The sequence below is a fragment of the Equus quagga genome, chromosome 17 (genome assembly GCF_021613505.1).
Source record: "Equus quagga isolate Etosha38 chromosome 17, UCLA_HA_Equagga_1.0, whole genome shotgun sequence".
Taxonomy (NCBI): Eukaryota; Metazoa; Chordata; class Mammalia; order Perissodactyla; family Equidae; genus Equus; species Equus quagga.
The window spans coordinates 7,099,123-7,127,078 of NC_060283.1; the positions used below are offsets into that span (position 1 = coordinate 7,099,123).

General features: G+C 57.4%; 6 protein-coding genes across 11 annotated transcripts; 3 read left to right on the forward strand and 3 right to left on the reverse strand.

The window, feature by feature from the left end:
• Positions 1–14: 14 nt before the first annotated feature.
• Positions 15–1,527, forward strand: FAU (FAU ubiquitin like and ribosomal protein S30 fusion). The gene is made up of 5 exons (XM_046644730.1): positions 15–156; positions 418–500; positions 600–744; positions 1,150–1,205; positions 1,354–1,527. The coding sequence occupies exons 2-5, from the start codon at positions 426–428 to the stop codon at positions 1,477–1,479; spliced, it is 402 nt and encodes a 133-aa protein (XP_046500686.1). The 5' UTR covers positions 15–156; positions 418–425; the 3' UTR covers positions 1,480–1,527.
• A 1,047-nt stretch (positions 1,528–2,574) lies between these two features.
• Positions 2,575–5,175, forward strand: ZNHIT2 (zinc finger HIT-type containing 2). Its single transcript, XM_046644728.1, has one exon. The coding sequence runs from the start codon at positions 3,781–3,783 to the stop codon at positions 5,125–5,127; it is 1,347 nt and encodes a 448-aa protein (XP_046500684.1). The 5' UTR covers positions 2,575–3,780; the 3' UTR covers positions 5,128–5,175.
• A 142-nt stretch (positions 5,176–5,317) lies between these two features.
• Positions 5,318–9,794, reverse strand: TM7SF2 (transmembrane 7 superfamily member 2). 2 transcript variants are annotated; one of them, XM_046644727.1, is made up of 10 exons: positions 9,607–9,794; positions 9,001–9,197; positions 8,844–8,898; positions 8,325–8,519; positions 8,143–8,246; positions 6,797–6,916; positions 6,545–6,713; positions 6,235–6,315; positions 6,025–6,147; positions 5,318–5,709 (listed from the first exon to the last, which is right to left on the reverse strand). In XM_046644727.1, exons 1-10 carry the CDS (start codon positions 9,647–9,649, stop codon positions 5,549–5,551), a joined length of 1,248 nt encoding a protein of 415 aa, XP_046500683.1. In that variant the 5' UTR covers positions 9,650–9,794; the 3' UTR covers positions 5,318–5,548. The 2 variants fall into 2 exon arrangements, with proteins under 2 accessions (XP_046500683.1, XP_046500682.1); XM_046644726.1 differs by lacking the exon at positions 9,607–9,794 and having other exon boundaries at positions 9,001–9,418.
• Positions 9,795–9,973: 179 nt separating this feature from the next.
• VPS51 (VPS51 subunit of GARP complex) lies at positions 9,974–19,402 on the reverse strand. Of its 2 annotated transcripts, XM_046644718.1 has the most exons (10): positions 19,118–19,402; positions 18,501–18,630; positions 13,856–14,002; positions 13,556–13,775; positions 12,705–13,422; positions 12,134–12,349; positions 11,707–11,925; positions 11,132–11,253; positions 10,954–11,041; positions 9,974–10,384 (listed from the first exon to the last, which is right to left on the reverse strand). In XM_046644718.1, exons 1-10 carry the CDS (start codon positions 19,340–19,342, stop codon positions 10,124–10,126), a joined length of 2,346 nt encoding a protein of 781 aa, XP_046500674.1. In that variant the 5' UTR covers positions 19,343–19,402; the 3' UTR covers positions 9,974–10,123. The 2 variants fall into 2 exon arrangements, with proteins under 2 accessions (XP_046500674.1, XP_046500675.1); XM_046644719.1 differs by lacking the exons at positions 18,501–18,630; positions 19,118–19,402 and adding an exon at positions 15,100–15,365.
• A 2,253-nt stretch (positions 19,403–21,655) lies between these two features.
• TMEM262 (transmembrane protein 262) lies at positions 21,656–23,730 on the forward strand. Its single transcript, XM_046642774.1, has 3 exons — positions 21,656–23,345; positions 23,450–23,549; positions 23,654–23,730. The coding sequence occupies exons 1-3, from the start codon at positions 23,172–23,174 to the stop codon at positions 23,728–23,730; spliced, it is 351 nt and encodes a 116-aa protein (XP_046498730.1). The 5' UTR covers positions 21,656–23,171.
• Positions 23,731–23,779: 49 nt separating this feature from the next.
• Positions 23,780–27,924, reverse strand: ZFPL1 (zinc finger protein like 1). Of its 4 annotated transcripts, none has more exons than XM_046642772.1 (8): positions 27,755–27,924; positions 27,325–27,447; positions 26,906–27,017; positions 25,512–25,705; positions 25,348–25,420; positions 25,129–25,275; positions 24,757–24,880; positions 23,780–24,241 (listed from the first exon to the last, which is right to left on the reverse strand). In XM_046642772.1, the coding sequence occupies exons 2-8, from the start codon at positions 27,424–27,426 to the stop codon at positions 24,055–24,057; spliced, it is 939 nt and encodes a 312-aa protein (XP_046498728.1). In that variant the 5' UTR covers positions 27,427–27,447; positions 27,755–27,924; the 3' UTR covers positions 23,780–24,054. The 4 variants fall into 4 exon arrangements, with proteins under 4 accessions (XP_046498728.1, XP_046498727.1, XP_046498729.1 ...); XM_046642771.1 differs by having other exon boundaries at positions 27,325–27,434; positions 27,742–27,924; XM_046642773.1 differs by having other exon boundaries at positions 27,742–27,924.
• Positions 27,925–27,956: the final 32 nt, after the last annotated feature.

A 27,956-nucleotide genomic window follows, 5' to 3' on the forward strand; every position in this document is an offset into this window, starting at 1 on the left:
GGTGAGCTAGAGCGGCCGTGCTACAAAAAGCCAAGGCCCTCGCGGTCGCTCAGTAGTGACGTAGCACGCAGCAGGCGGTGAGGACGTGCGCGCCCTCGCTCCTTCCTCTTTCTCGACTCCATCTTCGCGGTAGCGGCTGCGGTGGCAGCGATTCAGGTAAGATTTGGGCCACGGCTGGATCCGGAGAGCTTAATAGCAGGTTGACCGCGACGCCGGAGGGCGCGGGGAGGATAGAGGAAGAGGGGCTGCTCTGTGGGCCGGGCTCCGGTCCCCACCCGACCTGCCTCGCAGGCCCGGCCTTCCCCACGTGAGACCCCGCGACCACCTACGTCCCGGTGCGATCGTGCCCAGCCCGCCACCTGTTCCCCGCCCTTCTCTCGGCCGGCGTGTGTGTTTCATGAGTCTTTCTTTCCTCAGTCGCCGACATGCAGCTCTTTGTCCGCGCCCAGGAGCTACACACCCTCGAGGTGACCGGCCAGGAGACGGTCGCCCAGATCAAGGTAAGGCCGCGTGGTGCTCCCCGGGCTGGGCTCCATCCTCCCGTGTTCTTCCGTTTCGGCCCCCGCGTGAACGCTCACGAGCCTCATTTTTCCCCGTAGGCTCATGTGGCCTCGTTGGAGGGCATCGCTGCAGAAGATCAAGTCGTGCTCTTGGCAGGCACGCCCCTGGAGGATGAGGCTACTCTGGGCCAGTGTGGGGTGGAGGCTCTGACCACTCTGGAAGTAGCCGGCCGCATGCTTGGAGGTAAGTTGGGGAGGAGTGTCGTTTGAACTGTTTGTAAGCACATTTGGGTGTGGGGTGTGGCGTTCAGTGTCCTCAATCCAGGGCGGTTCTTCTGTTTATCTCTCTCCAGATGAGCTCAGGAGAGGTCCACGGGAGACTGAGTCAGCGTATAGTTCTGTTTCAGTCACTTACTAGATCCTTCTCTGTTTCTCACTTTTCTCACTAAAATCAGGGGGTCAGACCAGACCCCCGAGGTGCTGTTGAGTTCTTGTTTAAAATCAGGGACTGGAAAATCCTGAAGTGAAACGTCAGAATGTACCAGACTGGACATTCTTGGTTAGAAGCTAAATTTCTCCGATTTTGTGCTTCTTCCCGCTTGGCCCCTTCTTGCTCCCTAACTGCTTGCTCTCTCCTTGCCCACCACAGGTAAAGTCCATGGCTCCCTGGCCCGTGCTGGGAAAGTCAGAGGTCAGACTCCCAAGGTAAGTGAGAGCGTTAGTGATGGCATTTGGACTTTGTTTGAAAGATCTTTGGCCCTTTCCGTGTCTGCCTTCCCCCTCCCTGGAGATGAGCCTGAGGGAAGGCTTGGAAGATGTCAACCAGGGTCTGACCAGCTCTCCGTTTTCCCAGGTGGCCAAGCAGGAGAAAAAGAAGAAGAAGACAGGCCGGGCCAAGCGGCGGATGCAGTACAACCGGCGCTTTGTCAATGTCGTGCCCACCTTTGGCAAGAAGAAGGGCCCTAATGCCAACTCTTAAGTCCTTTGTAATCCTGGCTTTTGCTAATAAAGCCATTTAACCCAGTCATCTCATTGTTTCGTTTTCATTTGCAGAGAGAGAGATACAGTTTCTAGGGCTGGTGGTGTGTCCATTAGAGAGGCCTGCTTTTGGTTTCTTGGCAGCGTCAAGTTAGGAAGAGAGAGAGGCCCTTAGGGGCCGGAAGGTTGGTAAACTACAAGAAAAGGTTTCCCGGGAAAATCAGTAACCACAGATGCTGGCCCTTCAGAGGTAGATTTGAGGCAACTTCCAATCCCAAATAACTTGGTAATTCCCCCAAATCCTTCTATTTGTTCTTACTCTTCTTTTGAACAGAGAACATAACAGGAAGCATTGTGGTGGGAGGTTTTATGAAGGCAGCAGTGGAGGGAGGAGTTCCAGTAGAAAATGTGTCAGCAAACCGCCAATCTGGGCTTTCCCTGAGCTTGGGACCAGCTGAGGCTTAGTGGGGTCCAGGGCAGGGATCTGGTCTGCCCCAGCTTTGGAGAGCGTTGCCTGATTACATTGGAACTGGTGACCTTTTTGGTACCTCTGAGCACCTGGCTGGCCCTGTTAACCTAATCACAGCCGGGGTTGGTCACTGGATTGAATCAGTGTTCCCGGAAGTGGAGTTCTGGGGCCGATTCAAGGTTCCCTCCGAGCAGCACCTGCAGTACCCACTCGTTCATTCTGCTAAGGTCTTTGAACCTGCCGGTTCTTGGGATACAGCACGCCGTGGGGTAAAGACCTTGGGCTCTGGACTGGGGCTGCCTTGACTTTGGCTCCTTGCTCCATTTACTGGCTGGCTGGCTGGCTGACTTGAACTAACTACTTATTTAATTTTTGCCATAATCCTGCTGTGAGAATTAAATGAAAGATGCAAAGTGCTTAGGTCAGCACCTCTGTAGGGATCTTTTTAGAAACATACGGCCCCCTCCTTTCTAGGAGTTTAGTTTTCTTTGGAAGACTGGCCCTGAGCTAACATTCGTGCCCATCTTCCTCTACTTTATATGTGGGATGCCTGTGCAGCATGGCTTACCAAGTGGCGCCATGTCCCCCACCCGGGATCTGAAGCAGCAAACCCCAGGCTGCCGAGAAGCGGAACGTGCAAACTTAACCGCTGCGCCATGGGGCCGGCCTCAAGGAGTTTAGATTCTTGTGGGAAAAGTGAGAACACTAATTACAAGTGTTAGTTACAGCCTCAAAATAAGTGCTGTAATGAAAGAGGGAGGGGGGTTGGACAGACAGACCATCCTAGGGAAGGCCTCTGGAGACGGGATGTGTGAGACCTGAAACGAGGAGCCAGTCAAGCAGTGAGATGACGACAGAGTTCCAACTCAGAAAACTGTGCAGAGGCGTGTGGCAGGTCCTACAGGGTCCTGTCAGACGTGGGGAGGAGTTTGGGGTTTGAGTCCAAGTGCGGGGGAGGGTTTTAAGCAAGGGCCTGATGTCACCTGACTTGTGATCTACTGTTTTGTCTGGCTGCTTTTTCTGGAGGGCTGGCAAGAAAGTTAGGAAACTGGTTAAAGTGGTGTCATCCAGTTGACGGGCAAGTGGCTTAGAACACCAGCGGTAGTGGGGCTGCAAAAAATGAGCTGACTCGAGGGTGGTCAAATCCATCCAGATCTTGGGAGGGAAATACACGATCCATATTGAGAGAAATACAAGGTATTTTGAAGGCAGAGCAGAGTGTAGGTGGGGCTGCATGTGAGTGAGGTGAGGGACCAAAGAACCAGAGCTCACTTTCAGGGCTGCCCTGGCTCCAGCCTTCACAGCGCTTGGTACGGTTTGTGGGTCATCACCCCTACTCCACCCCAAACTGTAAGCTCCATTAGGATAGGGACCCACCTCTTTTTGCTCCTCAATGTTTTTGGCACCTAGTTCGGAGTCTGCACTTTGAAGTGGGATTAACCATAGGTTTGAAGGAGGAAATCAAACAGCTCAGATATTTGTCAAATGTTGCAGTCTTCTGAAAAGAGGAAATGCCCCGGACACACCCCCCCAGTCTAGGCTAGGTACTTCGTCCTGGCCTTTTCTTCCACTCTCCCCTTTACAAAAGTCTGTGTTCCCCAGCGCGGGGCCCGGGCTAGGTGCTTAGCAAAGATCCTTTTCTGCCGCACCTCTCTGTAGTGCCCAAAGGGCAACCACTAGGGGGCGAGCTGGCCCGGCGGAGCGCCGGCTGGACCCGCCTGCCCAGCCTCTCGCACCGCGCAGGGCGGGGCTCCTACGTCACGAGCGGCTCCTGCGCCTGCCCGAGCGCTACTGGAGCGAGGGGTGGGGCCTGGCCTCCGAGTGCGGGCGGAAATGGCCGAGAGCCCTCGGGGCGGTTTGCGTAAGCGCTCCGTCGGCCGCGCAGAGAGGCGGAAGTCACCGAGAAGCGCCGGAAGTACCGGGCGGGAGCCCATGCGCGTTCGCTGGAGGCCTGCGGCGCCAGTTGCCATGGAGCCGGCCGGGCCGTGTGCCTTCTGCCCGGCCGGGGAGGCCCAGCCGGCGCGCTACACCTGCCCGCGCTGTAACGTGCCCTACTGCTCGCTGCGCTGCTACCGGGCGCACGGCGCCTGCGCCGAAGACTTCTACCGAGACCAGGTGCTGGGCGAGCTCCGCGGCCGCAGCGCCTCGCCCAGCCGCCTGGCCAGCGCCCTCCGCCGGCTGCGTCAGCAACGCGAGACCGAGGACGCGCCCGAGGACGCAGGCCTCAGGCCTGGCCCGGCGCCCGGCGGCCTCTCAGGACTCTGGGAACGGCTGACCCCGGCCGAGAAGGCGGCCTTCGAGCGGCTGCTGAGCCGGGGCGAGGCCGGGCGGCTGCTGCCCCCGTGGCGGCCGTGGTGGTGGGCGCGCGGGGCCACGCCGCGGCTTCTGGAGGAGCTGGACGATGCCCCCGGCGGCGAGGCCCCGGGGTCGGAGCCCGACCCCGCCCGGACGCCGCCGGAACCCGGGAAGGATGCCGCCGCCGCTGAGCCCGCAGCCGCCGAGCCGGTTCTCGGAGACGCCCCGGGGGCCGGCGCGCCCGCCGTGCCCACCCAGATCCCCGCGCTGGCCAGCCTGAGCCGCGGCCGGGCCTCGCCGCTCGTGCGCTTCCAGCTGCCCAACGTGCTCTTCGCCTATGCGCACACTCTCGCCCTGTATCACGGCGGCGACGAGGCGCTGCTCTCCGACTTCTGTGCCACGCTGCTCGGCGTCTCCGGGGCCCTGGGCGCCCAGCAAGTTTTCGCCTCTGCCGAGGAAGCGCTCCAGGCCGCAGCGCACGTGCTGGAAGCAGGCGAGCATCCGCCTGGGCCCCTGGGCACACGGGGTGCCATGCGCGAGGTTGCCCGCCTCCTGCTGGGCGAGGGCCCGGCCAACCAGAAAGGCTACACACTGGCAGCATTAGGGCATCTCGCGCAGACCCTCGGCCGGGCCCGGAAACATGCCGTGGCTACGGAAGAGCGAGATCGCCTCTACCGGGCCCGGAAGAAGTGCCAGTTCCTGCTGGCTTGGACCAACGAAAATGAGGTGGCCCTGACGCCCCTGGCTCTAGACTGCGCCAGGGCCCATCGAGCCCATGCCGTGGCCGCCGAGGAGGTGGCTGCCCTCACTGGGGAGCTGGAGCAGCTTTGGGGAGGCCCCCTGCCACCTGCCCCGAGGACTCTCATTGAGGAGCTCCCTGGCTGAACAGGGGACCCTTTGTCATTAATAAAGCTGTGACTGGTCTGCCCTGTCGGCAGTGCCCTTTTCTGAGTGACAGCTGTTGTCCCACCCACCCCTAGACTCAGCCACAGCCACCTTTCAGCTTCTCCCTGATCAGGGCTGACCCAGCCACCTTTTAAACATCCTGGCCCCAGAGAGGGAGAGAAGTGGCACCAAGGGTTCCAGATGTTTATCCGAGGAGGAAGAGCATCCCCTCCACTCCACTATTAGGCACCGGTTTCTCCTTGCTCCTAACTCCCTCTCTGAGGCTGTTCATCCCTGCCTGGTGGAGTTCAAGGCAGGGTAGGGTGCAGGTCCTTGAGTCCCAGGTGCGTCCAGGCTCCTGGTGCTGGGTGTGCTGGTGGATGGACGGGCACGTGCCCGACCTGGGCTGGGTGGAGCTGCTTCAGTAGACATAGGGCAGGATTCGGTAAGGCACGCGCTTGCAGTATTCCCGCCAGGCCAGGCCGTACTTCTGCAGGCACTGCTGCTCATCCCGGGCCTCACGGTGCACCAGCAGCGCAGTGAAATAGAGGAGGTAGAAGTAGGGCAGCAGGTGGGACACCCCTGTGGGGAGAGGGAGGCTCCATGACCGCTCAGCCAGCCCCTCAGTTCACAAAGATTTCCACGCCTAAAGGCTCACAGGGGCATCAGGGCTCAGTGGTGAAACGTCCAGGGTCTGCAGCAAGGTGCTGGCAGTGCTGGGTGGGCGTGGAGGTCCGCCCCAGCCACGTGCTGTATCCATCCCCAGCTCCCTGACTCCTCCTCCACTAGGGCGCATCCCTGTTCTCCATTCTACACCCAGACTGCGCATCCTGTGTCACCACTCCACTTGTGTCCCTTACGTGTGGCCCCCGCCCTGTGCCCTCCCAAGCCACTCACCGCAGGGCAAGGACCAGGCCAGAGCCATGATGAGGTCTCCAAGGTAGTTGGGATGGCGGACCATTCCCCACCACCCAGACACCAGCAGCTGTCGCCCCGTAGCTGTAGGTATGGTTTCAAGGTCTGGGGAGAGACAGGTAGTGGGATGGGGGACCCCCAGGAAGCCCAGCTGCCCCACCTCACTCAGAGCACCCTAGAAACCCAGCTCACCAGCCACTCTGGGGTCAGAAGGATTCTTTCGGAAGGTGTTTTTCTGGGAGTTGGCTCCACGGAAGACGTAGTAGCCAATAGCTGGGGGAAGCATGAGCCCACGGTCAGGGTTGAGGGTCACAGCCTTCTGCCCAACCCTGACCGTCCGCCCCTGGCCCAGACTCTGTGCCTGGAGAGCCAGGACCCAGCAGCCCCTGCTTTAGAGAAGCACCTGAGGCTTAGTACCCACCTGATGGTGCTGAGTCAACAGTGAACGAGTGAAAGGGGGAAGGAGGGTGCTGACCCAGCCCGCCGCCCCTTCCTGACTGACCATTGATGAGGCAGATGACTGAGGCCATCGGCAACCCCAGCGGCTGCGGGTGGTACAGCAGGAACTGGGCCTGAAGGCTGTAGGTGAAGGGTACCCAGGCTAGGTCCCCAAAGGCCAGCATGAAGCCAAACCCGTCGTGTGTGATGTCCATGGTGGTGAGGACAGCCTCCTGCAGGGACAGGACCCACTGGCTTAGTCCCCTCGAGGTCCTCAGACACTCGCCCCTGTCTCCCTTGCCCAGTCTAGCCTCACCTCATGCCAGAGGGCATCAGCCACGTAGAGGAGCTGGAAGCCATTGACCAGCCACATGGCCAGTGACGGACTTCCCCGAAGTTCTGCTTCCTTCAGGAGCAGGGCCAGGTTGATGAGGACCTGGGGGGATGGGGGAGACAGAGCAGTCTGCCCCCAGTCTGTCTCCACAGAGGTGGCACAGTGGCCAGCCTCTCCCCTTCTCTGAGCTGTCAGTCACTAACTCTCCAGCCCTTTGTTGAAAGGATCCAGCCCCTGGGCCCAGGGGCAGAGAGGCTGCAGGGGCCCCCTCCAGAGGCACTCCCAGCCTGTTTTCTCGAGCTTGTCCTGTAGTGCTCCCTTTGGGAAAGCAGCATAGGGGGCAGGCGGACGCTTCAGCCTTGAGAGTTCGAACAGACCTGGTTTTGAATCTCAGCTTAGCCACTGGGGCAAGTTGCTTCCCCTCTCTAAAGCCTACTTTCCCCACCCCATGGGCAAAATGGAGAGAATCGTGGACCCGTCTCCTGGAGCCAAGCGCTCATGACACAATGTGTGTGAAGCACTAAGCACAGGTCTGGCACACAGTAAGAGCTTGTGAGGGTCAGCGGGCAGCTAGCCTACCCTGAGCACCCCCATCTGGGAGCACCGGGCTGTCATTCCGGTGACCACTCCTGATCCTCACAGTCTTAGAGGGCGCTCGCTCTTTATCCCACTTCACACGGGAGGAAATAACCTCGGAGGCCAGATCCAGACCCAAGGGGGGCATTTGGCACTCCTCCTGTCCCTGGATGAGGTAGTTCCAGGGTGATGTGAGCGATCGTGCCCAAGAGACCCTTTGGGAAATCTTGACCACAGTCCAGCACGGGTGATTACAACCAAAAACACAGTTGGCAGGTCCTCAAGTCCACCACTGATGGACAGGTTGCTAAACCCAGTGATCACTTCTAGGTTCTGCACCGCTCTGACCAGCAAGGATCATCGGATCACCATCTTTCCGCTCAAAACAGACTTTACGCTTGACTGCTCTGCTTAACGTCGTACCTGCTCTTCTAACTCCGTCTCTGCCTTGTTTTTCTCCATAGCGCTTAGCCTCCCCCGACATGTTATATATATTTTACTAATGTTTTGTCTTTCTCACTAGAATGTAGGCTCCATAAGGACAGAGACTTTTTCTTTCCTGTAACTTTTTTCTCTTTTGTCTCCCAGTACCCAGAGCAGTGCCCAGCGCACAGGGTGGACTCAATAAGTATTTGTGGAATGAACGAATAATGATTTATGACCGCACATATTGGCCCTGCCCTGCCCAACCCCTGCTCAGCCATGCCACCCCTCCTCCTGGCGCCAGGCCCACTTAGCCATGCTCAGCATACCCAGGCCATGAGGCCAGGCCGAAGTTCGCAGAAATATTTGAAATCAAAGGAAGAGATGCGCGGGTTGAGCTCCCGTCCCAGGAAAAAGTCGTAAATGGGGTTGCCTGGAGAATAAGGGAGGGTGAAGGTGCCAGCTAGCACCCCATCTGCCTCCCTCCGCACCCAACTGGGACCCCTCTCACCTGAGTTGCCCCCAGGTGCCAGGGCGGAGGCAGGGGCTACCAGAGCCTTCAGATAGAGAAGGAGGCTGAAGACGAAGGCGGTGAGGGTGGCCGCAAACGCCAAGGGCAGGAGCATTTCCGGGAGCGCGTCCAGGGGCAGCCCAGCCGACACCCCCAGGCCCACCAACAGGGTTGTCACCACCAGGGCCTGGAAGCCTGAACCAAAGTACCCAGTGAGTCCTGGGAGCTGCGCCCCTCCACCCCTGCTCCCCCCAACGCACACACAGACCAAAGCCCAGGGAGGTCACAGACCCCGCCCTAAGCCCTAAGGCTGACACCTCGGCTGTCAGAAGGCCACCCCAGCCACTGCTCTGGTGCACAGAGTAGCAGCAAATGCTGTGGGGCACGGGAGGGGAGGGTGGAGGGACAGGGGCGTAGAGAGGGACAGTGAGACCCCCCACGTCTGTCCTGGGCAGAAAAGAGCTTGGGGTCCGGGGCTAATCCCACTAGGTCTGAAGCTCCCCCCCATCTCCCAGGCACCGTTAATAGGGTAGCGCAGGCGACTCTTGTTCTTCAACTCCTGCCCCTCGGCCACCTGCGGGCACAAAGGGGCTCCGATAAGGGTTGAGAGTGCCTTCATCTCGCCGAGGCCTCCCTCCGCCCGCCTCCCCCGCGCGGCCGCGAGCCGAGTCCGCACCTTGCGCGCCGGCAGTAGGTAGAGCGCCGCCTGCAGGCCGAGCCAGGCGAGCACGAGCTGCAGCGCGCGCGGGCTCCACAGCGCCTCGGGGCCGGGCAGGTAGGGGGGTGGGCCCAGGAGGCGCGCTGGGCCCGAGCGGGCCACCAGCAGCAGGTGGAACATGGTGGCAGGGAGCACCAGCATCAGCGCCGCAGCGCCTGGGGAAGGGTGGCGACGGCGTCGGGCGTCCGCTCCCCAACTCTCCCCCAATCCCGGTAGGCGCCCTGTCTCCGGGGCCCCCTCCGCGTTCGTTCCCATCGTCCTCTTCCACATCCCGTTCTCAGCTCTCAGCCCCTGCCCTGACTTCCACCTTGGTCCTCGCCCCCAGGTCCCCTCCAAGACCCTCCCGCTCTCGGTACTCTGTCCTGTCCCGACAAATCCCCTGCCCCGCCGTTCCCAGAACTGGCCCCTCCTAAGCTCCCTCTCCATGCAGTCGCCCGCAGACCTCCGGATACCCCTCAAAGCCTTCCATCCTTCCATCCTGCCCCAATCCGCGTTCGTGGCTCACTCCCCCGTTCTCCCTCGCTGAGCTCTGGCCCCAGGTTCCCCCCACCTCTGCCCCATTACCCAGAGGTCCCCCGAATTCCAGGGAACCCTGAGGAGAAGCCATGGTCTTCGCTCCGCTGGGAGTTGGGAGCTCACAAAAGCCCGTCAAGAAAACACAGCCCACCCCAACCCCCAGGAGATGGGCTCGGTGACGCGGAGGATCCGACCGAGCCGCGTCTGCACCTGTCTCGGCACTGAGCTCGGACAGCGACCACCCCTGTCCCAGGATCTTTAAACGGCCCCGCCCCCGGGCCATCCTGGGCCCAGCAGATCAGCCAATCGGCTCTCGGGGGCGAGGCCGACGCGGGCGGCTCCGAGGCCGCGCGTCCGTTGCTGCTTCCTCACAACCCCGCCTCCCGCAAGTCCCGTCCCCGCAAGCGACAGGGAGGAGGGGACAACACGTCTTTATTGGGCGGGACTTGAGGCCCAAGGGGAAGGGCTGCCGGGGCAGGAGACCGGGGATGAGTGGGTTGGGGCAACCGGGCAAGCCCGTGCAAGACAGCCCGTGCACGGCAGCCATACGCGGCAGCAGCCGGGCCTAGCCGCGCTCGCAGATGACCTCGACGACACTGGGTTCCATGGGCACTGGGTCCGGGCAGCGCAGGGCAGCTGAGGCCACCACTTCGTCCAGGAGCAGGTGCACGAGCTCCTCGTCAGCCACGAAGCGCCACAGGTAGAGCTGCAGGAAGTGGCAGTCCACCTGCACCTGCTGCAGCCCGAAGCGCCCAAAGGTGCGCAGCCGCACGCACTCCAGCAGCGTCTTCAGGCTGATCTTGATGATGCCGGTCAGCACCGACACCTGCAGGCAGGGACACACGGATGCAGCTCTGCGACAGCAGCCGGTGGGCAGGGGGACTGCATCCCTGAGGGAGGGCACCCACGGTCCGGGCAGGGGCCGGGAGACAATAAGATGCCAGTAGCTGTGATGTGGTGGGAAGTCCCAGGACCCACGTAAGAGGGAGGGAGAGACACGATGTCAGCAGCATCATGTGGAGGGGAGCAGATAGGGAGGGCCCAGCACTGACATGGGAAGGGGGCAGGCTTACTAAGTCAGAGGGAGAACAACAGGTCCCTGAGGATGTGCTGGGGTGGGGTCAATAGAAATCCCTGGGGGAGGACCCAGGATTACTGTGGGGACAAGGACAAGAGCCAACGAGGCATACTAGATCAGCACCCAGACACCAAGGTCGGGGCAGAGGGCCATGGCTGGTGATGGTGGGGCTCTGGGCAACCACTCACGCCCAGACATAGCCCTCAGTGCTAGAGACTGGGGGTACAGAGTCCTAGAGCTGCCTGGAGCAGTGTGGGGCTGCTTCAGCCAGCCTTCCCAAGGGCCCTTGGAAGGCAAGGTCACTGCGGGCTTCAGACCTTGTTGAACTCCACAGGGCTGAACACGTCAATCCGTTCAGAGAACAGCTTCTGGATGTTGCTCAAGAGGTTGGTGTCCATTGGGGCACTGGATTGGGGGAGACCAGCCATCAGAGCCTGCCCTGCACCCCCATCCTCCTCTGTCCACTCCTCCTGGAGCTACCCTGACCAGCCAGACCTGGGCGTATAGCTGGGTGCATAGCGGCCCTGCTGCCGAGAGCTGCTGTACACGGAGAAGGTCCTCTTGCTCGAGTCGCTGCTCTGGGCCTTGCGAACACCCTCTTCATACAGGAGCCCCACCTGGTGGTGGAAGCAGGCACTGCAAGGAGGCCACAGCATGGGGATCCTCCAGCCCACCGGGAGCCCTGAGCGAGGGCCAAGGATGCCCTCAGTTACAAACTCATTTGTTACAAGAATCACATTTGTTACCAGACTCACAGGGTAGCCGTGGCCTGATACCTCGGTGGTACCCAGTCGCTACTTATAGAACCAGTCAAGTGGGGCAAAGGGGGCCGTAAGAGTTGGTAGTGAGGCCCGATCTTCAGCACCCACCCTGCCCTGGTTTCCTGGGTGACTCTGGGCCTCAGCTTCCTTACAGGTGAAACGGGGGCGACAACGCCACAATCCAGGGCTGGGGAGGAACAAGGCCGTAGATGCAGGCACTGCCTGGCCGCTGCCGTCTAGGTCCTCAGAGGGTTGTTCCCCCAGCCCCGCCAGCCCACGTGGGGCCCCCTGGCCAGCCTGGGGCAGCACCTGTACATCAATAGCCGTCGTGTCCTCCACCACCCGCTTCATGACAGCACGCACGTTCCGGGGCTCCAGGGTACTGAGCCAGTCCCGGGTCTCCACACTCTTCCGCAGCATCTGCGATATGACCAGGCCTTGCACCTTCACGTAGTGTGTCAGCAGTCGTCGCGCCGTCTCCCTGGCCTCCGCACACAGTGTGCTCACGGGTGTCACTGGAGACTGGTCCTGAGCAGGGGACACACGTGTCAGAGAGGCAGTGGGTTCTGGGGGAAGCTCAGGGGCCACTGCCAACCAGGAGCTGGGCACAGGCTGGGCAAGTGGGAGGTTGGGTTGGGCACAGGCAGCTGGCCCCGCTCTGCCCGTGTGGACACTGGCCAGCCTCCTGCGTTCCCAGCACCGCCATCCCCTACCCTGCTACGAGCTGGCGGTTCACCTGCACCAGAAACTGCTCATCAGTGAGGGTGAGGACGTAGGAGATGGTGGCCGTCTCGTAGTCCAGGCAGAGGCGGGACAGCAGCAGGAGCAGGGCAGGTGGCGTGGCACCCCCCTTCTCCCCAGGGCTGTCACAGAAGCTCTGAGCCGTCTGGCACATGGAGCGGATGAAGCCCACGATGAGGCCTTCGCGGACACCCTGGCTGCAGAACTCGCCCTGTTAGGAGGAGGGGCCGAGATACACAGCAGGTCCCCTCTTTCAGGCAAGGTCTGCCAGTGACCTTCTGCTGGGACCCGAAATGCCCTGGTCCCTCTCCAAAGGACAAGTTCATCCTACATTCCAGTCCCTAGAGCAGCTCCTCTGCTTCGAGGAGGGAGCGGAAGCAAAGCCAGCAATGGGGACCCTGCCTGCAGATGCCCTCAGAGCCTTCCCCACCCTCCAGGCTGAGCCAGCCTTCCTTGTGACACAGCCTGAACCCACATCCAAAGTGCCCGGGGCTAGGACTGCATGCCCTGGGAGCTGACAACGACCAGAAAAAGAAAAAAAACGAATGCCCAGAGTCAGGCCGTACCCGGAAGTAGGGTTTGTTGGAGAAAGACACCTCCTTGGCGGTGAAGAGGTGCACAGCGGCCAGCGAGGCCTTGATGTGGCTCAGGATGGAGCTGGCTACATTGGCCAGCAACTCGGCCAGGCCGGGGCCTTCCTTCCCAGCCAGGCGAGGGGCTGCCAGGGCCTGACGCACATCAGTCAGGCAGCCCAGGAAGGCGGCCCGCAGGCCCTGCAGGTGGTGGCCCAGGCGCTCGCGGGCCACTCGCTCCACGATCTCCGTGGCAGCCTCAGCGAGACCTGCAGCGGCCAGCAGTGCCCCAGGCGCGCGCAGGCGCCGGTGGAAGCGGTCCAGCGCCCGCACCAGCAGCGAGTTGTCACCGCCACCCTGCTCCTGCGCCAGCCGCCGCTCCACCAGCGCAAAGTAGCGGCCGCCCAGCTCTCGGGCAAAGGCTGCCAGCCTCTCGGCCCCGGCCGGGCCCTGCGCCGCAAACAGCTCCTGGTAGGCGGCCGCCACCTGGCAGAGGCCGCCGACGAAGCCGCTGCCGCCGCGGTCGGTGAACTCTAACACATCGGGAGCCGGAGGGGAGGGCCCCAGCTCCGCCTCCAGGCTTCTCAGCTCCTCCTCCAGCCGCCCGCGGGCGTGCGCCAGGAACTCCTCGCACAGCTCCTCCGCCGGCTCGCCCAGGGCCAGCAGCAGCTCCACGCACTCCGCCTGCTCCGGGGCGCCCGAGCCGCCCTCCCTGGGGCGAGCGAGACGGCGGTGAAGGGCAGGAAGACAGAACACGGGGGCGAGGGGGTGGGGTGGGGAGACGGGAAAGCGCTGGGCAGACCCAGCAGCCCGGCGGGGGTGGGATGCGGGCCCCCGAGCCGCACCTGAAGCGCTGCCGCAGCTGCTGGGCCAGGCGAGCCGTGATGACCTGGCAGTCGTCCTGGATGGCGCGGAACGAGGGCAGGTGCTGGTACTGCTGCAGCACGGCCCGCGCCCGGCCCTGGTAGCGCACCGCCTGCCCGTAGGCGCCCAGCTCCACGCACTTGGTGAGGCGCGAGGGCAGCTCGAAGAGGAACTGCAGCTTCCGCAGCAGGGCGTGGACCCCTGGGGGACAGGGGAGGTGGTGTTAGCCCCAAAGCCCTGAGGGTGGCTGACTTTAGCACCCGCTCTGCGGCGGGGCCCACCTGCCAGCTTGGTGATGCGCTCGTGGCGGTCCTGCAGGGTGGCGCTGATGCGCGCACTGAAGTCCGTGATCACGGCCATATTGGTGGCCAGCCGGTCCATCTCGTCCTCCATCTTCCGGAAGTCGTTCTTCATCTTCCGGATGGTGTCTGGGAGAGGGACAAGGAGATGATGAGGACGCAGGCGCAGCACTCAGCTTGAGACCTGGTCCCAACGCTCTCACACCCGCAGCCCCTTCCCAAATGCGCCGGAGCCCGCTCCTCGAGGGTGGCAGGGAGGATGACTGCGACAGGCTGAATTAGTGCTGGGTCACAGTCAATGGGGCGTCATTATGTCAGGGCAGCAGACGTCTTCTGAACGCTCCTTGTGTGCCCCTGGTTCTGGCTGGGTGCGGACAGCCAGGGGGGCACGGTCTTTGCTCTCAGAACACGCCCAGATGCAAAGGAGAGCTCAGGGCACTGAGCACGGGCCTGTCTGCTCCTTCCCAGGGGTATCCTGCCCAGCACACTGGGGAGACAATAAATACTTGTTCACCTTTGTCACCTTCCCAAACCTCCCAAACCCTTTCACCCCACCTTCTGGAACATGGTCCATCCTTCCCTTTCGTCCTGACAGAAAGCTGCCTAAGGAAGCTGTTCTTCCTTCCACACCCATGGTGCCTCACAGCCTGGCCCCTTAACAGTTCTCGATAGTTTCCACTGCTCCTCTCTTCAAGACCCCAGCTTTTTGGAAGACCATGTCACCAAACTACATGTCTCTGGTTGTGATCCCTCCTGTCCTCTTTGCCACGCCGCTCAGTTCCTATCACTGTCACCTCCTTGTGGACATCAACGTCCACGGGGATGAGCCTTCCGACATTCTTGACTCCGTTCGCGGACCTCAATTCCATCCATTCTTGCCTCTGCCTCCTCGGTGCCGCCCCCTCCTTCCCTCAGCAAGAGCTGCCTACTCGAAAGTGTCAGCTTCACGCCTCGCCGACTGCTGTGACTCCCATCACTCACCCTGTCGACCACTCTAACCATCCTCTGGCCTCTTCAGGAACTCCAGACCCACTGGCCCTAGCATTTCGTCTCTACTCCTAACAACCCTCCTGGCGGCCTTCCCGCCTCACTCGTCTTAAATCTGTGGTCCTCCACCAGACCATGACCCATTTACAAACCCCCTGTGTCTCTCATCCCTTCCCTCCACTAGTTGTCAGGGAAACCCTACCACAGGTTAAGTGCTACTAGCCACCTACCCCACACACCTGAGCAGCTGAAACTGGGCCACAAGGCCACACCAGCTGGCGCCCTTTCATTTAGGACCGCAAGTCCCTCAGCGGCACTCCGCACTGCCTAGTTGCTCTTCCAAGCCCTTTAGTGGGCCTGCTTTCCCATTTTCCAAAATAACATTTCTCCTCAGTCCTCAAAACTCCACTATGGGCTCCCAACTCTCAACTGGCGATCCTGGTTCACGCTTCACAGAGGAAATACAAGCAGAGTGCAATGCCCCCAAATCCGCAGTGAACTGACAGACCCGTGCCGTCTGCTCTCCCTCTTGTGGCCCTGGGCGGGGCTCATGCAGTCTCATGGCTGTGGTGACTAGGACATTTCTGCCCCCAGTCCTGACAGGGCCCTGCCTACCGACCTACTTAACACCTGGATGTGGATACCAACAGGCAGCTCAAGTGTGACAGGTCCAAAACAGAAATCCTGACTTTCCCCAAACCTGTTCCTCTGCTAATCTTGGCCATCTTGGCTCCTGGCCATTTCCCAAGAGTCATCTGTGATTCTTATCTTTCTGCCACCCCACATTCAGTCCGTCGGCAAGTTGTGTCCAACCACAGCCAACATTTCCCAACTAACTTGCCTAATCCCACTCCTGAACTCACCATCAGTATTCACAAAGGAAAGCAAGGAGGAGGAAGCAGAAACACATCTATCGTAAGAGACTTTCATTCATCTCTCACTGCATGACAGAGCAAGTGGACGAAAACCAAACAGAGCTACAGAAGACCCAAATAACATAATTAATATGACAGACCTACTTGATTTATATTGAATTGCTGTCAAGATTCCATAGAGTACACCAAAACCTTGCCATGTATTAGGTCATAAAGAAAATCTCAATACATTTACAAAAGAAAAGAAATGGTACAGACAGCATTCTCTGGTCACAATGCAATGAAACTGGAAATTAACAACAAAACTAGGAAACAAAGAGACCCCATTATTTGGAGGAAAAAACCCTCATTCTTAATCAATATTGGGTCAAAAAGGAAATCAAAACTGAAATGTCAGCCTCTGTAATGGATGTCAACAAGGAAAACACCAGATCAGAACTGACAGGATATAGCTACAGCAATGGTCAGAGGAAATCGGTCTCAAATTCCTATGTTAACAAATCAGAACAGACATTCAAGTCAACAATTTGGAAAAAGCACTACAAAAGAAATCAAAGGAAAACAGAGAGAAGGAATTAATAAAGCTAAAAGCAGAAATGAACACATTTTTCAAATGGGAGAACAAAGAAATCAAAGGTCAGGGTCACTGAAAAAAAGGATAAAAAATAAAATATATACAATGTTAGCTAACCTAATCTTTACAGAGGGAAAAGACAAAAACAAAGTAAGAAATAAGGGGAGAAATAATCGCCTAACTCCCTCTTCTTCCACCCCCCCAACTCCCTCCTGCACTTTGAATACACCAGACATGCCCCCTCTTCAGAGCCTCTGCCCCCGCTGTTCCCCCACCCCGCCTCTCCCCAAGGCTGCGTCTTTCTCATCAAGGCCATGCTCAAATGTCGTCACCTCAGAGGGGCCTTCTCATATTTATCCTGGCAAAGGCAGACCCTCTCACACACATTACTCTTTTCCTCTTACTCTATTTTTTTTTTTTTTTTTTTTTGCTGGGAAAGATTTGCTCTGAGCTAACATCTGTTGCCAATCTTCCCCTCTTTTTTTTCTCCCCAAAGCCCTAGGACATAACTGTATATTTTAGTTTTAAATCCTTCTAGTTCTATGTGAGCCACCGCCACAGCATGGCTACTGACAGACAAGTGGTGTGGTTCCACACCAGGGAACCAAACCCGGGCCACTGAAAGGGAACACATCAAACTTTAACCCCTAGGCCATCAGGGCTGGCCGTTATTCTATTTTTTCTTATAGCACCTACTACCACTTTTATTTGTGTATTCAGCTATTGTCTGTCTCCTCAGCTAGAATTTGGGCCCCAGGCAGGAGCTTGATCCAGTTGGTTCATTGCTATACCACCGATGTGCAGAATAGCCCTTGGCCCTCCTTCCCCCACCAAAAAAAGGAGAGGCATTCCATGAACATAAGACTTATACTCTTTTTTTTTTCATCAACCAAAGTAGGCATTTCTTTTTTATTTTATTTATTTTATTTATTTATTTATTTTTGAGGAAGATTAACCCTGAGCTAACATCTGCTGCCAATCCTCCTCCTTTTTCTGAGGAAGACTGGCCCTGAGCTAACATCCATGCCCATTTTCCTCTACTTTATATGTGGGATGCCTACCACAGCATGGCTTGCTAAATGGTGCCATGTCCACATGGGGATCCGAACCAGGGAACCCCAGGCCGCTGAAGCAGAACGTGCCAACTTAACCACTGCGCCACCGGGCCGGCCCCAAGACTTTACAGTCTTTATACATTTAGAATCCCTGACTCCAAGAACCACTTTATAATTTTCTCTCTCTTTTTTAGGAAAAAGACAAAATAAACCAATCCTAGTAAGCAAGAGCTGTGTCAAAACATTCTATGTATATGTTCTAAGGAATGGAAAATGTAATATTTGCAAAATTCCTGTGAGAAATTTCTCCGCACAGAAATGACTTCTTGTTCCATGCTGGTGTTAGCAAGAGAAAGGCACCTACTCACTGAACCCGCTTCAAATCAGATAAAAGAACAATAACTACGTGTTACTACACCCACCCCCATTGTGACACCAGCAAAGTAAGAGACGTCAGAATGCACCCCATGGTGCATTCTCAGAACATCCCCATGGACTGCAAGTAGACCCTTGGGATTTGCCTGCAGGACTGAGAACACGTGGGTCCAAAACCGTTACAAAAGTCTGAGTAGTGCATTTCACCAACACAAGTCTGAAGCTAGTGGATGACAGCTGGACGTCATCTAGCACTGTCTTGAATAGAGAATTAAAGGGACAGAAGGAAAAAAAACCCTTTATGTGATCTTAATGTCATATATTTTCTGTCTCTTTGCTTAATTGAAAAGAGAGAATGAAAGAGAGAGAGAGAGAGAGACAAGTCCATCCTCAAGAAAGACCTGGACCAGAGAAGAAATGGACCACTAATGAGAGAAACTAACCCTTACTAAGCCGTAAAGCTTCAGCATCCCACACATCCTTAGTGTCCGGGATTCTAAGTGCTTCAGACAAAGTCACTTCATTTTAAAATTTCGTTCTGTCCTTTCTCCCCTTTGATCCTCAAAACAACTCTCTGAGCAGCTATTACCTCTCTAGGTGTCTGACCACAAAAGTCCTGAGAGAGAGGGGAGAGTGGATTATTGTCAGGCAGGGCAGGAACCTGGGTCTCCTCCCTCTAAAGCCCCTGCTGGTCTCCCCAGCACGGGAGGAGGAGCTGGGGGGACATGGAACTGTGAGGGCTGTGTCCCGGTGGGAGTCACCTGTGGCTGAGATGAACTTGTTGTAGTTCTCATAAACCAGGGTCTGCATGTCGCTGTCTAGAGCCCGGATCTGCCGCACCATGTCCGTCTCACTGTCCATCAGCTGGGCCAGGGGGCACTCTCTACGCAGCTGGAGGAAATTGGGTGGGTAGCGTTCAGGTCAGGGGGCACTCATGTCTCCCAGCCTTGCCCCTAACGAGTAGGCTTTCGGTGCAAAGAAATCCCGACCCCATCCCTGTCAGGAATCCCAGACATGGAGCCTATAAGCGACACAGCGCAGGGTTCGACCCTATTTGGGGTTTGTCGGCATTTGAAATCCTCAGACTCAGCCAAGGCTGGGACCTGCGCCTGTCAGCGCCTGGGCCACGCCCCCTCTCCCGGGCCTATCAGAACATCACCCTGGAGCCTCAGTCTCCGCACCACCCTAGGCCAGTACAAATCTGCCCACGCCGTCTTCGAGCCAGCCCTGCCCCGGCTGCCTGGCCTAGGGTCGTCCTGGCCGAGGGTCGTCTTTATGAACCCCTGCTTCCCTCACCCCTGCAACAAAGTCGGAGGGATGATGTGGGAGTGCAATATATCTGGGTCCTGGTCCCCCACCCCACCCCCCGTAAACACACCTTGTCCAGATACACTTCCGGGTCGAAGTGCGCCCCGTTGAGATCTGTGGGGTCCAGGGGGTCGGGCCCCGCGGGGCGCCCCGCCGCCTCCCCCTCGGAGAGGCCGTAGTAAAGCTTCAGCATCCCGTGCGCCTTCCGCCGACGCTCCGGAGCCTCCGCCTCGGGCCCCTCCGGGGAGTCCCCAGGTCCAGACCCCGGGCCGGGCCCAGCGGCTGCCGCCGCCATGGCTCCAACTGCAGCCCACGGCCGTGAGGCTGGAACGGGGACCGGGAGGAGGCACTTCCGGGAGCCATAAAGTTGTTGTTGAAACGAGGCAGTCCTTCAGGTGAAACGTCCCCCTGCAGCCCTGGGTCCTTCGACACTAGAGTTCCCGCAGCTTTCCTCCCCGAGCGAAGAGGTTCTGGGAGAGCCCTGGGTTCCCCCAGCATCTCAGGTGCAAGGATTTTGTGGCACTGGTAGGGTCGCTGCCCTCCCAGAAGGAAGGCGAGTCGTGGCTCCCACCCCTGCACCGCTGCGGGCAAAGGGCCCGCGGATTATGTCTCTAGATGCAGAGGACTGAGCGCGGGCCGTGGAGCCGGAAAGCGTGTTCCAGGCATCCTGCCATTGCCTCGTTGCCTGGGCAGCGCCTCAGTTTCCCCCCATTCCTAAAATTGGGGTACATGCTTCACCGGGGGGCTGCGAGGACTAATGTACGTCGCACATTGCCTCTAGCGCGGGCTGCTCACGGCCTGATCCTCTGACCTGCATCAGAATTGCCTTCAGAATTAGCTGTGGCTCGTTTCAGACTGGGCTCGCCCTACACCTAGCTTCTATTAGAACAGTCCTCAAGTAGTTATGCTGAGAACTCCTGTTATACCGTGCTGACAAGACAGACTCAGCAGATCTTAAGTGGCTGATGTTGCGATGCGCTGAGTGAAGGCTTGGGTGGAGATGTTGAGGATAATTCTCAGGTTTGTGATTTGAACCAAAAAGTGCAGACGTTCACGAGGTGAAGAGCTCAAGAAGACAAGGAATGACTTGGAGTTCAAACTGAGACACTGAGTTTAAATGGATGAAAATGAGATAAAGACTTTATCAATGTGCTCCTTGAAACATTACTGATGATGGGCTGGGGGGTCGGGGGTGGAAGAGAAACAATTTTGTTTAATTATCCTTTGGCAGGGGTCCTGTGGGCCGGACATAGCCCAGCGCCCTTTTTCATATGGCCTGTGAACTGTTTTTTTTTTTTTTTTCCCATTTTTAAATGGTTGGGAAAAAAATGACATTTCATGACACATGAAAATTATATGAAATTCATATTTGTGTCCATAAACAAAAACCTTTATTGGAACACGGCCATGCCCATTTGTTTACATATTATCTATGCCTGCTTTTGCACTACAACAGAATAGAGTAGTTGCAACAGAGACCCTATGGCTGGCAAAACCTAAAACATTTACTTTCTGGTCCTTTACAGAAAAAGTTTGCAGTCCTCTGAACCTATGAGATGTTCAGAGGCTGAATAAAAAATACACATGAAGATGTCAGCCTATGAAGCTGTAATCTTACCAAGAAGAGGGCCAGCCCTGAAGCCGAGTGGTTAAAGTTCTATGTGCTATGCTTCAGCGGCCCAGGTTCACGGGTTCAGATCCCCGGCACAGGCCTACTCCATCAGCCATGTTGTGGAGGCATCCCACATACAAAAAAAGTAGAGGAAGACTGGCACAGATGTTAGCTCAGGGAGAATCTTCCTCAGCAAAAAATAATAATAAAATAAAGAGTTTAAAGATTTAGATCTACTCCAAAAATCTATAAACTTAAAAAAAAGTTGCAGAATACTGTTAAGAAAAATTCTCCAAAATTTGGACATAAGAGTGGAGCATGTCCTTCCAATGTCATACTGGGGCACTGTGTCACAAGCCTATCCAAGGACTATTTAATTACCCATAAGAATGTACATTCGTTTGATTTTGTTATTTACTGTTAAGGGTTCAGACTCTGAAATTACAAGTAGATATCATCCAGGGGAGATGCAAAACATTTCTATCCAGTAGAAAAAATAACCTCGAAAGTTATAGTTTTTACTTCCCTGTAGGACATCAACCAGTTTTGTATGTAACCTAATAGTCACATTCTAACATTCCTTTTTAAAGGATCGATATCCAGCTCCTCAAGATGCAGTGCCACCTCAGTGAGGGGGAACCTCCTTACTGGTGAGTTCATACATCTTAGTTACGTGTTCATTCCATATTTAGATTTTTTTTTTTTTTTGAGGAAGATTAGCCCTGAGCTAATGTCATCTGCCAATCCCCCTCTTTTTGCTGAGGAAGACTGGCCCTGAGCTAACATCCATGCCCATCCCCCTCTACTTTATATGCGGGATGCCTACCACAGCATGGCTTGCCAAGCGGTGCCATGTCCGCACCTGGGATCCGAACGGGTGAACCCCGGGCCTCCGAAGCGGAACATGTGCACTTAACCGTTGCGCCACTGGGCTGGCCCCTAGATGTTTTTAACTTTTTGAAAATTAAACTTTGACAATAAATATGGTGTGATTTTTTTCATGTTTTTAAAATTATGCATATCTACGTACACATAGGCGTATGAAGGTTACATCAAGAAGGGACTCAAAAGATGCCCACTCCCCGAACTGTGGAAGGGGTTACCTCTGTAGGGGAGCGGGTGAAGGAGGGAGACTGTCACATTTTCCTCTGTATGCTGTGAATTATGCAAACCTTTTACAAGAACCTATTCATACACTACTTGGAGTTTTTAAATGGCATTGAGCTAGGAGCCCTAATGTATAAAAGTTCATTTGTATTCAATGAGAAGGTGCAAACAATTGTTTCACCAGTGGGACCACAGCTGGGCACTGGGGCATCGCCCCTTTAATGTGTCGTGATTGGGGTCTGAGGGGCTGTTTGTGATTCAGTGACACTGGGCAGCAAGCCTGGGTGGCGGGGTCAGGCTCTAACCCTCCTGCTTGAAGGCAGACTTCAGGCCCTGGCCTGAGCTGGGACCTGACTTCCGGGCAGACAGTGAGGCAGGAGGCAGTGGACGGGGCCAAGTTCAACCTCAAGTCCTCTCTCCTGCTGCTTCAGTTCCTGGCAGCCTGCACGTCCCTCCGCACCGTTTCAGGCCGTTTTTCTGGCTTATTTTATTGACAGTCCTGGAGTTGGCACCTCTGACATGTATGGAGGAAACGTTTTCTTCTTGGCTTCTAACTGTCCCTGCCCACTCCACAGCCTCAGGTACAATCAGATCTTAGTCTCAGTACTGCTTCCCTCACCCAGTGGCTGTGAAAGCTCGTGCTGACGGTCCCTCTCTGTGCCTCAGACTCGTGTGTGAAATAGGATTTATGCCACCAGCCCCAGCTTCCTGATGGGACTCGTGGAATGACAGAGGTGATGGGTGTGAAAATATTCCGAGAGCCAGAAGGTGGCAGAGGGGCAAGCTGGTCAGCATCAGGTCCTACATGAACATCTGGGAAAAGGATGGAAAAGCCAGTTGCTCTCCGGGCCACACCTGGGGAGGGCATGGGGAAGGTCCCAGGACAGCTATCGGGAATCTGTTGTCCCTTTCCTCTCCTTAGTTCCTCCCCATTAGGGGTTGGAGGAAACACTTGGAGGCTGTGATCTAGCCAGGCCTCCCCTCACCGGAGAATGCCCTCCACCTATCCATCTGGGTCCCAATCTCTCATCTGCCTAAGATTTGCTGTGGACCTAAGACAAGCCCCTCCACTTTTCTAAGCCCCAGTCCTTCAGCTGTAGAACGTGCCCACACTACCTCGTCTGTGGAACTGTTGAGAGCACTCAGTGGTCAGACCGCGAGCCTGGACCTTTAGTCCACTACTCCCCCACAATTCAGAGCTCGCCAGCCACCCATGAAACACTCCTACATTGGCCGGAACCACCCTACGTTTTAGAATCTTGTCCCCTCCAATGTCCTCCTGGTTCTAGAATCTCACTGCTATTCCAGACTCTGCCCTCTAGAACCAGAAGGGTCAGCCGCTGCTCCCGGGCAGTGGCGGCTTGCTCAGCTCTACCGTCTCACTCGAGTCTCTGCTGCGGCCAGGATGCGGTGGCGGGACCGCATGGCTGTGCTCTTTTTCCCACCAGGCGTGATGCTCACCGTGGCTGCCATGATGCTCTTCTTTATACACCTGTGCGTCTTTGCCAATGACGTGCACCACTTCTGCGTCACCCACCACTACGACCGCATGAGCTTCCGCTACACAGTGGTCCTGATGGTGAGACGGGGCCAGGGCTCAAGGGCTGGTCAGGGAGGCGCAGGGTCTGACGGAAACTCCACTGTTGTGTCAGGGGGCCACTTGCCCCTGGACGGGGTCTACAGTTCTCCCAGGTAATCAGCATCTGCTGGGCCGCCATGGGGTCACTCTACGCTGAGATGATAGATGTCAAGTTTCTTCGGTGCTTTTCCCTGACCATCCTGAGTAAGTGGGGGAGGGGCGTATGAAAGGCGAGGGGGAGCTTTGGAACCCTGAGACATGGCACGGAGGGGACAGGGAAGGCTAACGGGGCTCTGTCCTCTGCCCAGTGCTCAATGGAGCCATGTTCTTCAACCGCCTGTCCCTGGAGTTTATGGCCCTCCAGTACCGGGAGGAGAACCACTGAGGACTGGAGACTGGGCTGAGAAGGGGGAAGGAAAAGGCTGCTTCGGGTATTTTAATAAAGTCTGTCATTTATTTCCACCTGTCATCTCCTTTGTGGGGGAGGGGGTGGGAGGCTGGGGACCCCATGGAAGCAGGTCAAAACAAATACTTGACCTACGGGGATCCCAGGCCCAGCCTGCAGCCACTTTAGTGGACTCAGCTTTGGGCCTGGGATCTTAGTGTCTCAGGCCAGAGGGAGAGGAGCAGAGAAGAAGGGTCCCCAGATCTCCCCACCTCCCCTCCTCAGGCCCCTAGGTCCCAGGCTGGCCCAGCCACAAGCAAGGGCTCAGGAGGGACCCACACGGATGTGAGGGTTCATGAGCGGGTCCAGGTTGGGATCGCTGTCAGCCGCAGCCCGGCCCAGGCGAGACATGAGGGCAAGGAGGGCCAGGAAGCCCAACAGCCCCAGCAGCAGCAGCAGCCCCGCCCGCTGGAGCAGGGTCAGTGGCTGCTTACGAGACCCAGCCCGGCTCCTGGGGGACGAGGGGAAAGCCGGATCAGGCTCCAGTCCCTGGCGGCCGCTGGGGACCGGAGAGGAGCCCTAGAAATGACTCTCATCTCCTAGCCCCAGTGCTGCCATCCCTCAGCCTCGTCTCCTCAAGCGTGCCATGGGGGTGACCACCCCTGCACATGCCAACTACAAGGGTGACTGTGCCACTCAAACCAGCTGAAGCAATGACTGTTCTGGAAACTGGGACGTGTCAGGCATGGGGAGAGTCACAAAGGTCAGGTGGTGTCAGAGCAGGAAGGGGCCTCAAAGAGCCTGTGTTCAAACCTCCTATGTAGCAGGCGAGGAAACAGCTCCGGGGAGGGGTAGACCCAAGACTTCTCCTGCCAGGCCGAGGCCTCTCTGCACAGCCCCAACACCACATACCCTTATTACCCAGCACAAGCCCCTTTTGTCATGCAATCGTCCTGCCTGGGGCCTCTGGCTCTCACTTCCTCTCCTCCCCATTCCTGGCATCTTGCCACACCTGATCCTGTGTACCTGAGCAGCTGGGCCAGCCAGCCCAGGGCGGGCCGGCGCCGGTACTTGTCATCATCGCAATCCCCGTGGAAGCCTGGAGCCCGGTCATCATCCCGCGTGTCATACACCTTCCTCGGCGCTGAGGCTGCAGGGGCAGAGCCACCAACACCCACAGGCTCAGAGAAACTGACCCGTAGTCGGGTGGGGAGAGAGGAGGCCAGATCTTTGCCCTTTTCAGACTGACAGAGCATCTTGGGTTTGTGGGGAGGTAATGTCTGTTCTTGGAGTGAGGGAGGGTCCCTCTGGGTGGTCTTTGGACCCCTGAGGTTGCTCCACACAAACCACCCGGCTCCCTTTCCAGCCTCTTCTGGCCTGGACCACTCCCTGGCTCACCGTGAGTCAAGGGCTCGGCATTGCCCATGTGGATCACCGTGTGTTGCTCGGGCCGGCTGGGGGAAGCGGGAGGCCGGGGGGCTTGGCTGTAGAAGGCTGGGGCAGCAGAAGCGCTGGCTATCTCCTCTTGTTCAGGGGTACCACTGGCTGTGGGCAGGAAGAGAATGTCAGCAGAGCAGGGAGGCAAAGGCCCCAACGCAAGTGGAAACTGCCACTTACCGTTAAAGCTGGACCAGTCAGAGAAGTCGGAGGTGTTCAGGGGCTCAGGCTCTGGGCTCACCACCTCATCAATCTGGAGGAAGGAACCTATGTTATCAGCCTGCCCAGTGCTGTCCCCACCCACCCCTCAGCCCAGGAGGGAGCCAGGGCAGACGGGCTCTCACCAGAGGAAGGCCCAGTCCTGCTCGGGCCCAGTTGACCGTGGCCAGCTTCTCTCTCAGCGTAGAGGCCACAGGGCCAGCCAGGTTGGCTGGGGGGAAGATGGGGCCACTGCAGCTGGGGCACTGGTAGCCAGCAGGTGCTGTGTTTCGGGGCAGCTGGGCAGCACGTTCATTGAGGCAGGCCCAGTGGAAGAGATCTTGAGGCCCATGAAACAGGGGAGGAGAAGCATGAGGAAGAAGACACAGGATCCCTGGCCCAGCGACAGCCCCCAGCCCACTGCAGGGATATATGCACACATACAAGTACGCCCAGAGCCCCCTCCTTCTCATCCTCACCCCAGGTCCATTTCATCAGTGTTCCCTGACTTTGGCCTTCCTGGCCACCGTTATCTGAATAAGTCAAGGCAGATGCTACCAAGCTCCCCAGCCCACCAGAGGATGGGGGTGGGTGGGAAGGAGATGCCACCCACCCTTTCAGTGAGTCCTCTCTGGACCTGCACTCATCCCAAGGTCTTTGAACTAACAGCTAATCAAAGACAGCTCCAGAAAAGGTTCCTAGACATACACACAAGCACACACACGCAAGTACACATCCACTGGCACAAAGGTACATGTGTTCATGCACATAATCAAATGCAAGTGCCACCCCCGGCATCTACACTTATGGGCACACTAACTCTCACACATAAACATTTACACACACATTTGCTAACACTTAAGAATTCTTACCCATGCATTCTTCTGCAACCCCACAGCACACCTGTGTTCATATGCTCACACACAACATTTACTCATTCACTCACCCGCAAGTACTAATGAACACTTACGTAAAGACACAGTGCACGTGAAATTCATGCAGACACACACACACTCACACTGAGAAACACATAAGTGGAGCCCACTCTTTTGCTAGCTCCTTCAAAAAGTGGGGCTAAGGCTCTTACGCCAGAGGCAGGTCAAGGTCATGACGCATGTGTCTGCTGACTTCTTTTAGCTAACTTGACTGTGGGAAACTCACTTCCTCTCTGTTTGATCTTGGAGTCAGTAATGGATCCTGAATGTCTGAACACCCCATGCTTTCAGCTCACCGCTGGGCCAGCCAGCTACTGCTCAGTCTCAACTATATCCACAAGGTTGACAGGCTCTCGCTCAACCCTCAAGATTGGCAGGGAAGAAACGAGGAGCTTTAATTTTTAGGGAAAGACACGGAGGCCTAGAAAGGGAATGACCTGCCTGAGCTCACACAGCAGGTAAGTAGCCTAGTAGGACTAATCTGGGGCTCCAGCCTCCCAGGCTTGGTGGGGGGGGGGGTCTCACTGTCCTGATGCTTAGGGAGGCCTGGAAACCAGTCACCAAGCTCGGCCTGTCCTGATCCCCCCAAGGTGCACAGGTCTCACCGTAACAGACGAGGCGGGTCGTCTCCCGCGTGGCCAGGGGGATGTTGCACAGGCGGCAATTGGGGTTGTAGTCGCTATCTTGGAGCCACTGCAGGTAGGACTGGACGATGCACTGGAGTGGGAGAGAGGTCACACCTGGAGCAGGGGCTCCACGGCCCATCTCCCCAAGGTCCAACTGCCTCTTTTTCTCTCATCACAGACGAGACTCATCCTTTCGTTTGTTCAAATCAACAAACATTTACTGAGCACAGACTGTGCCAGACTGTCCTACGGGCTGGGGATAGAGCAGCGAATGACATCAACCAAGTCCTCGCCCTCCTGGAGCTTCCACTCTACTGTCGGCCCTTCACGGATTTGGAGGAAGCCAAGACTGCCTGCCCACCCAGTGCCCCGTGCAGCCGCTCCCCTGAAGGCCCCACCTTGGCGTGATTGGCTACCAGGCAGTGCTCGCAGACGTTGACCCGGTGTTCGAAGCAGAACAGGTTGGTCACCTTCCTTTTGGGGCACTTGCAAAGCCCCATGGTAGGCCCTGGGGAAGGGGCCTGAGTTGGTAGGGAGCCGGGTTCTAGTGGCCGCCACGACGCACTCACCAGCCCACTTCGTTTCTACTCTGAACTCCCGTAGACACTCTCGCATTCGCCCCAACCCCAAATTCCTGCCCACCGCCGCTCTTCACTCCGGGCCACGCCCCCTGCATAAACCCCGCCTCCGGAGACCCCTTATTCCTCTCGGATCCCTCCCCCGGCCAGGCCACTCCATCAGCAACTCTCCGATACCACCGGCCCCGCCCCCAGGGGCCCCTCCTGAGCCCCACCCCCTCCAAGCCCCGCCCCCACCTCATCCACAGACCCCGCTCTCGGTGTTACTGTTCCGCCGCGGTACCGGTCCCGACGGGCGCGAGCGCCGGGCGGAGGCGCGGAAGGACAGACGCCGCACTCGTCCGAGCCACCGCTCTGCTCTCTCCACCTCGGGCCGCTCCGATTATCCCTCCGCTGCCACGTCTCTTCCGGGTGCGGCGCGCGCTGATGACGTTAGAGCGCCGCCGGCCCCG

Coding starts and splice junctions, on each gene's coding strand:
- FAU (XM_046644730.1), top strand. CDS start 426: ATGCAGCTCTTTGTCCGCGCCCAGGAGCTACACACCCTCGAGGTGACC. Junction 501..599: donor AGACGGTCGCCCAGATCAAG/GTAAGGCCGCGT, acceptor TTTTCCCCGTAG/GCTCATGTGGCCTCGTTGGA. Junction 745..1,149: donor AGCCGGCCGCATGCTTGGAG/GTAAGTTGGGGA, acceptor TGCCCACCACAG/GTAAAGTCCATGGCTCCCTG.
- ZNHIT2 (XM_046644728.1), top strand. CDS start 3,781: ATGGCCGAGAGCCCTCGGGGCGGTTTGCGTAAGCGCTCCGTCGGCCGC.
- TM7SF2 (XM_046644726.1), bottom strand. CDS start 9,312: ATGTGGAAGAGGACGATGGGAACGAACGCGGAGGGGGCCCCGGAGACA. Junction 8,247..8,324: donor GGCACCTGGGGGCAACTCAG/GTGAGAGGGGTC, acceptor CTTATTCTCCAG/GCAACCCCATTTACGACTTT. Junction 6,316..6,544: donor AGTCATCTGCCTCATCAATG/GTCAGTCAGGAA, acceptor TGCTTCCCCCAG/CTATTGGCTACTACGTCTTC.
- VPS51 (XM_046644718.1), bottom strand. CDS start 19,342: ATGGCGGCGGCAGCCGCTGGGCCCGGCCCGGGGTCTGGACCTGGGGAC. Junction 13,423..13,555: donor CAGCTGCGGCAGCGCTTCAG/GTGCGGCTCGGG, acceptor CGCTCGCCCCAG/GGAGGGCGGCTCGGGCGCCC. Junction 11,042..11,131: donor GCACCCAGCTATACGCCCAG/GTCTGGCTGGTC, acceptor CCCCCAATCCAG/TGCCCCAATGGACACCAACC.
- TMEM262 (XM_046642774.1), top strand. CDS start 23,172: ATGCGGTGGCGGGACCGCATGGCTGTGCTCTTTTTCCCACCAGGCGTG. Junction 23,346..23,449: donor GCTACACAGTGGTCCTGATG/GTGAGACGGGGC, acceptor CGGGGTCTACAG/TTCTCCCAGGTAATCAGCAT. Junction 23,550..23,653: donor CTTTTCCCTGACCATCCTGA/GTAAGTGGGGGA, acceptor TCCTCTGCCCAG/TGCTCAATGGAGCCATGTTC.
- ZFPL1 (XM_046642772.1), bottom strand. CDS start 27,426: ATGGGGCTTTGCAAGTGCCCCAAAAGGAAGGTGACCAACCTGTTCTGC. Junction 27,018..27,324: donor TGGTAGCCAATCACGCCAAG/GTGGGGCCTTCA, acceptor CTCCCACTCCAG/TGCATCGTCCAGTCCTACCT. Junction 25,276..25,347: donor TGACTGGTCCAGCTTTAACG/GTAAGTGGCAGT, acceptor TCCTGCCCACAG/CCAGTGGTACCCCTGAACAA.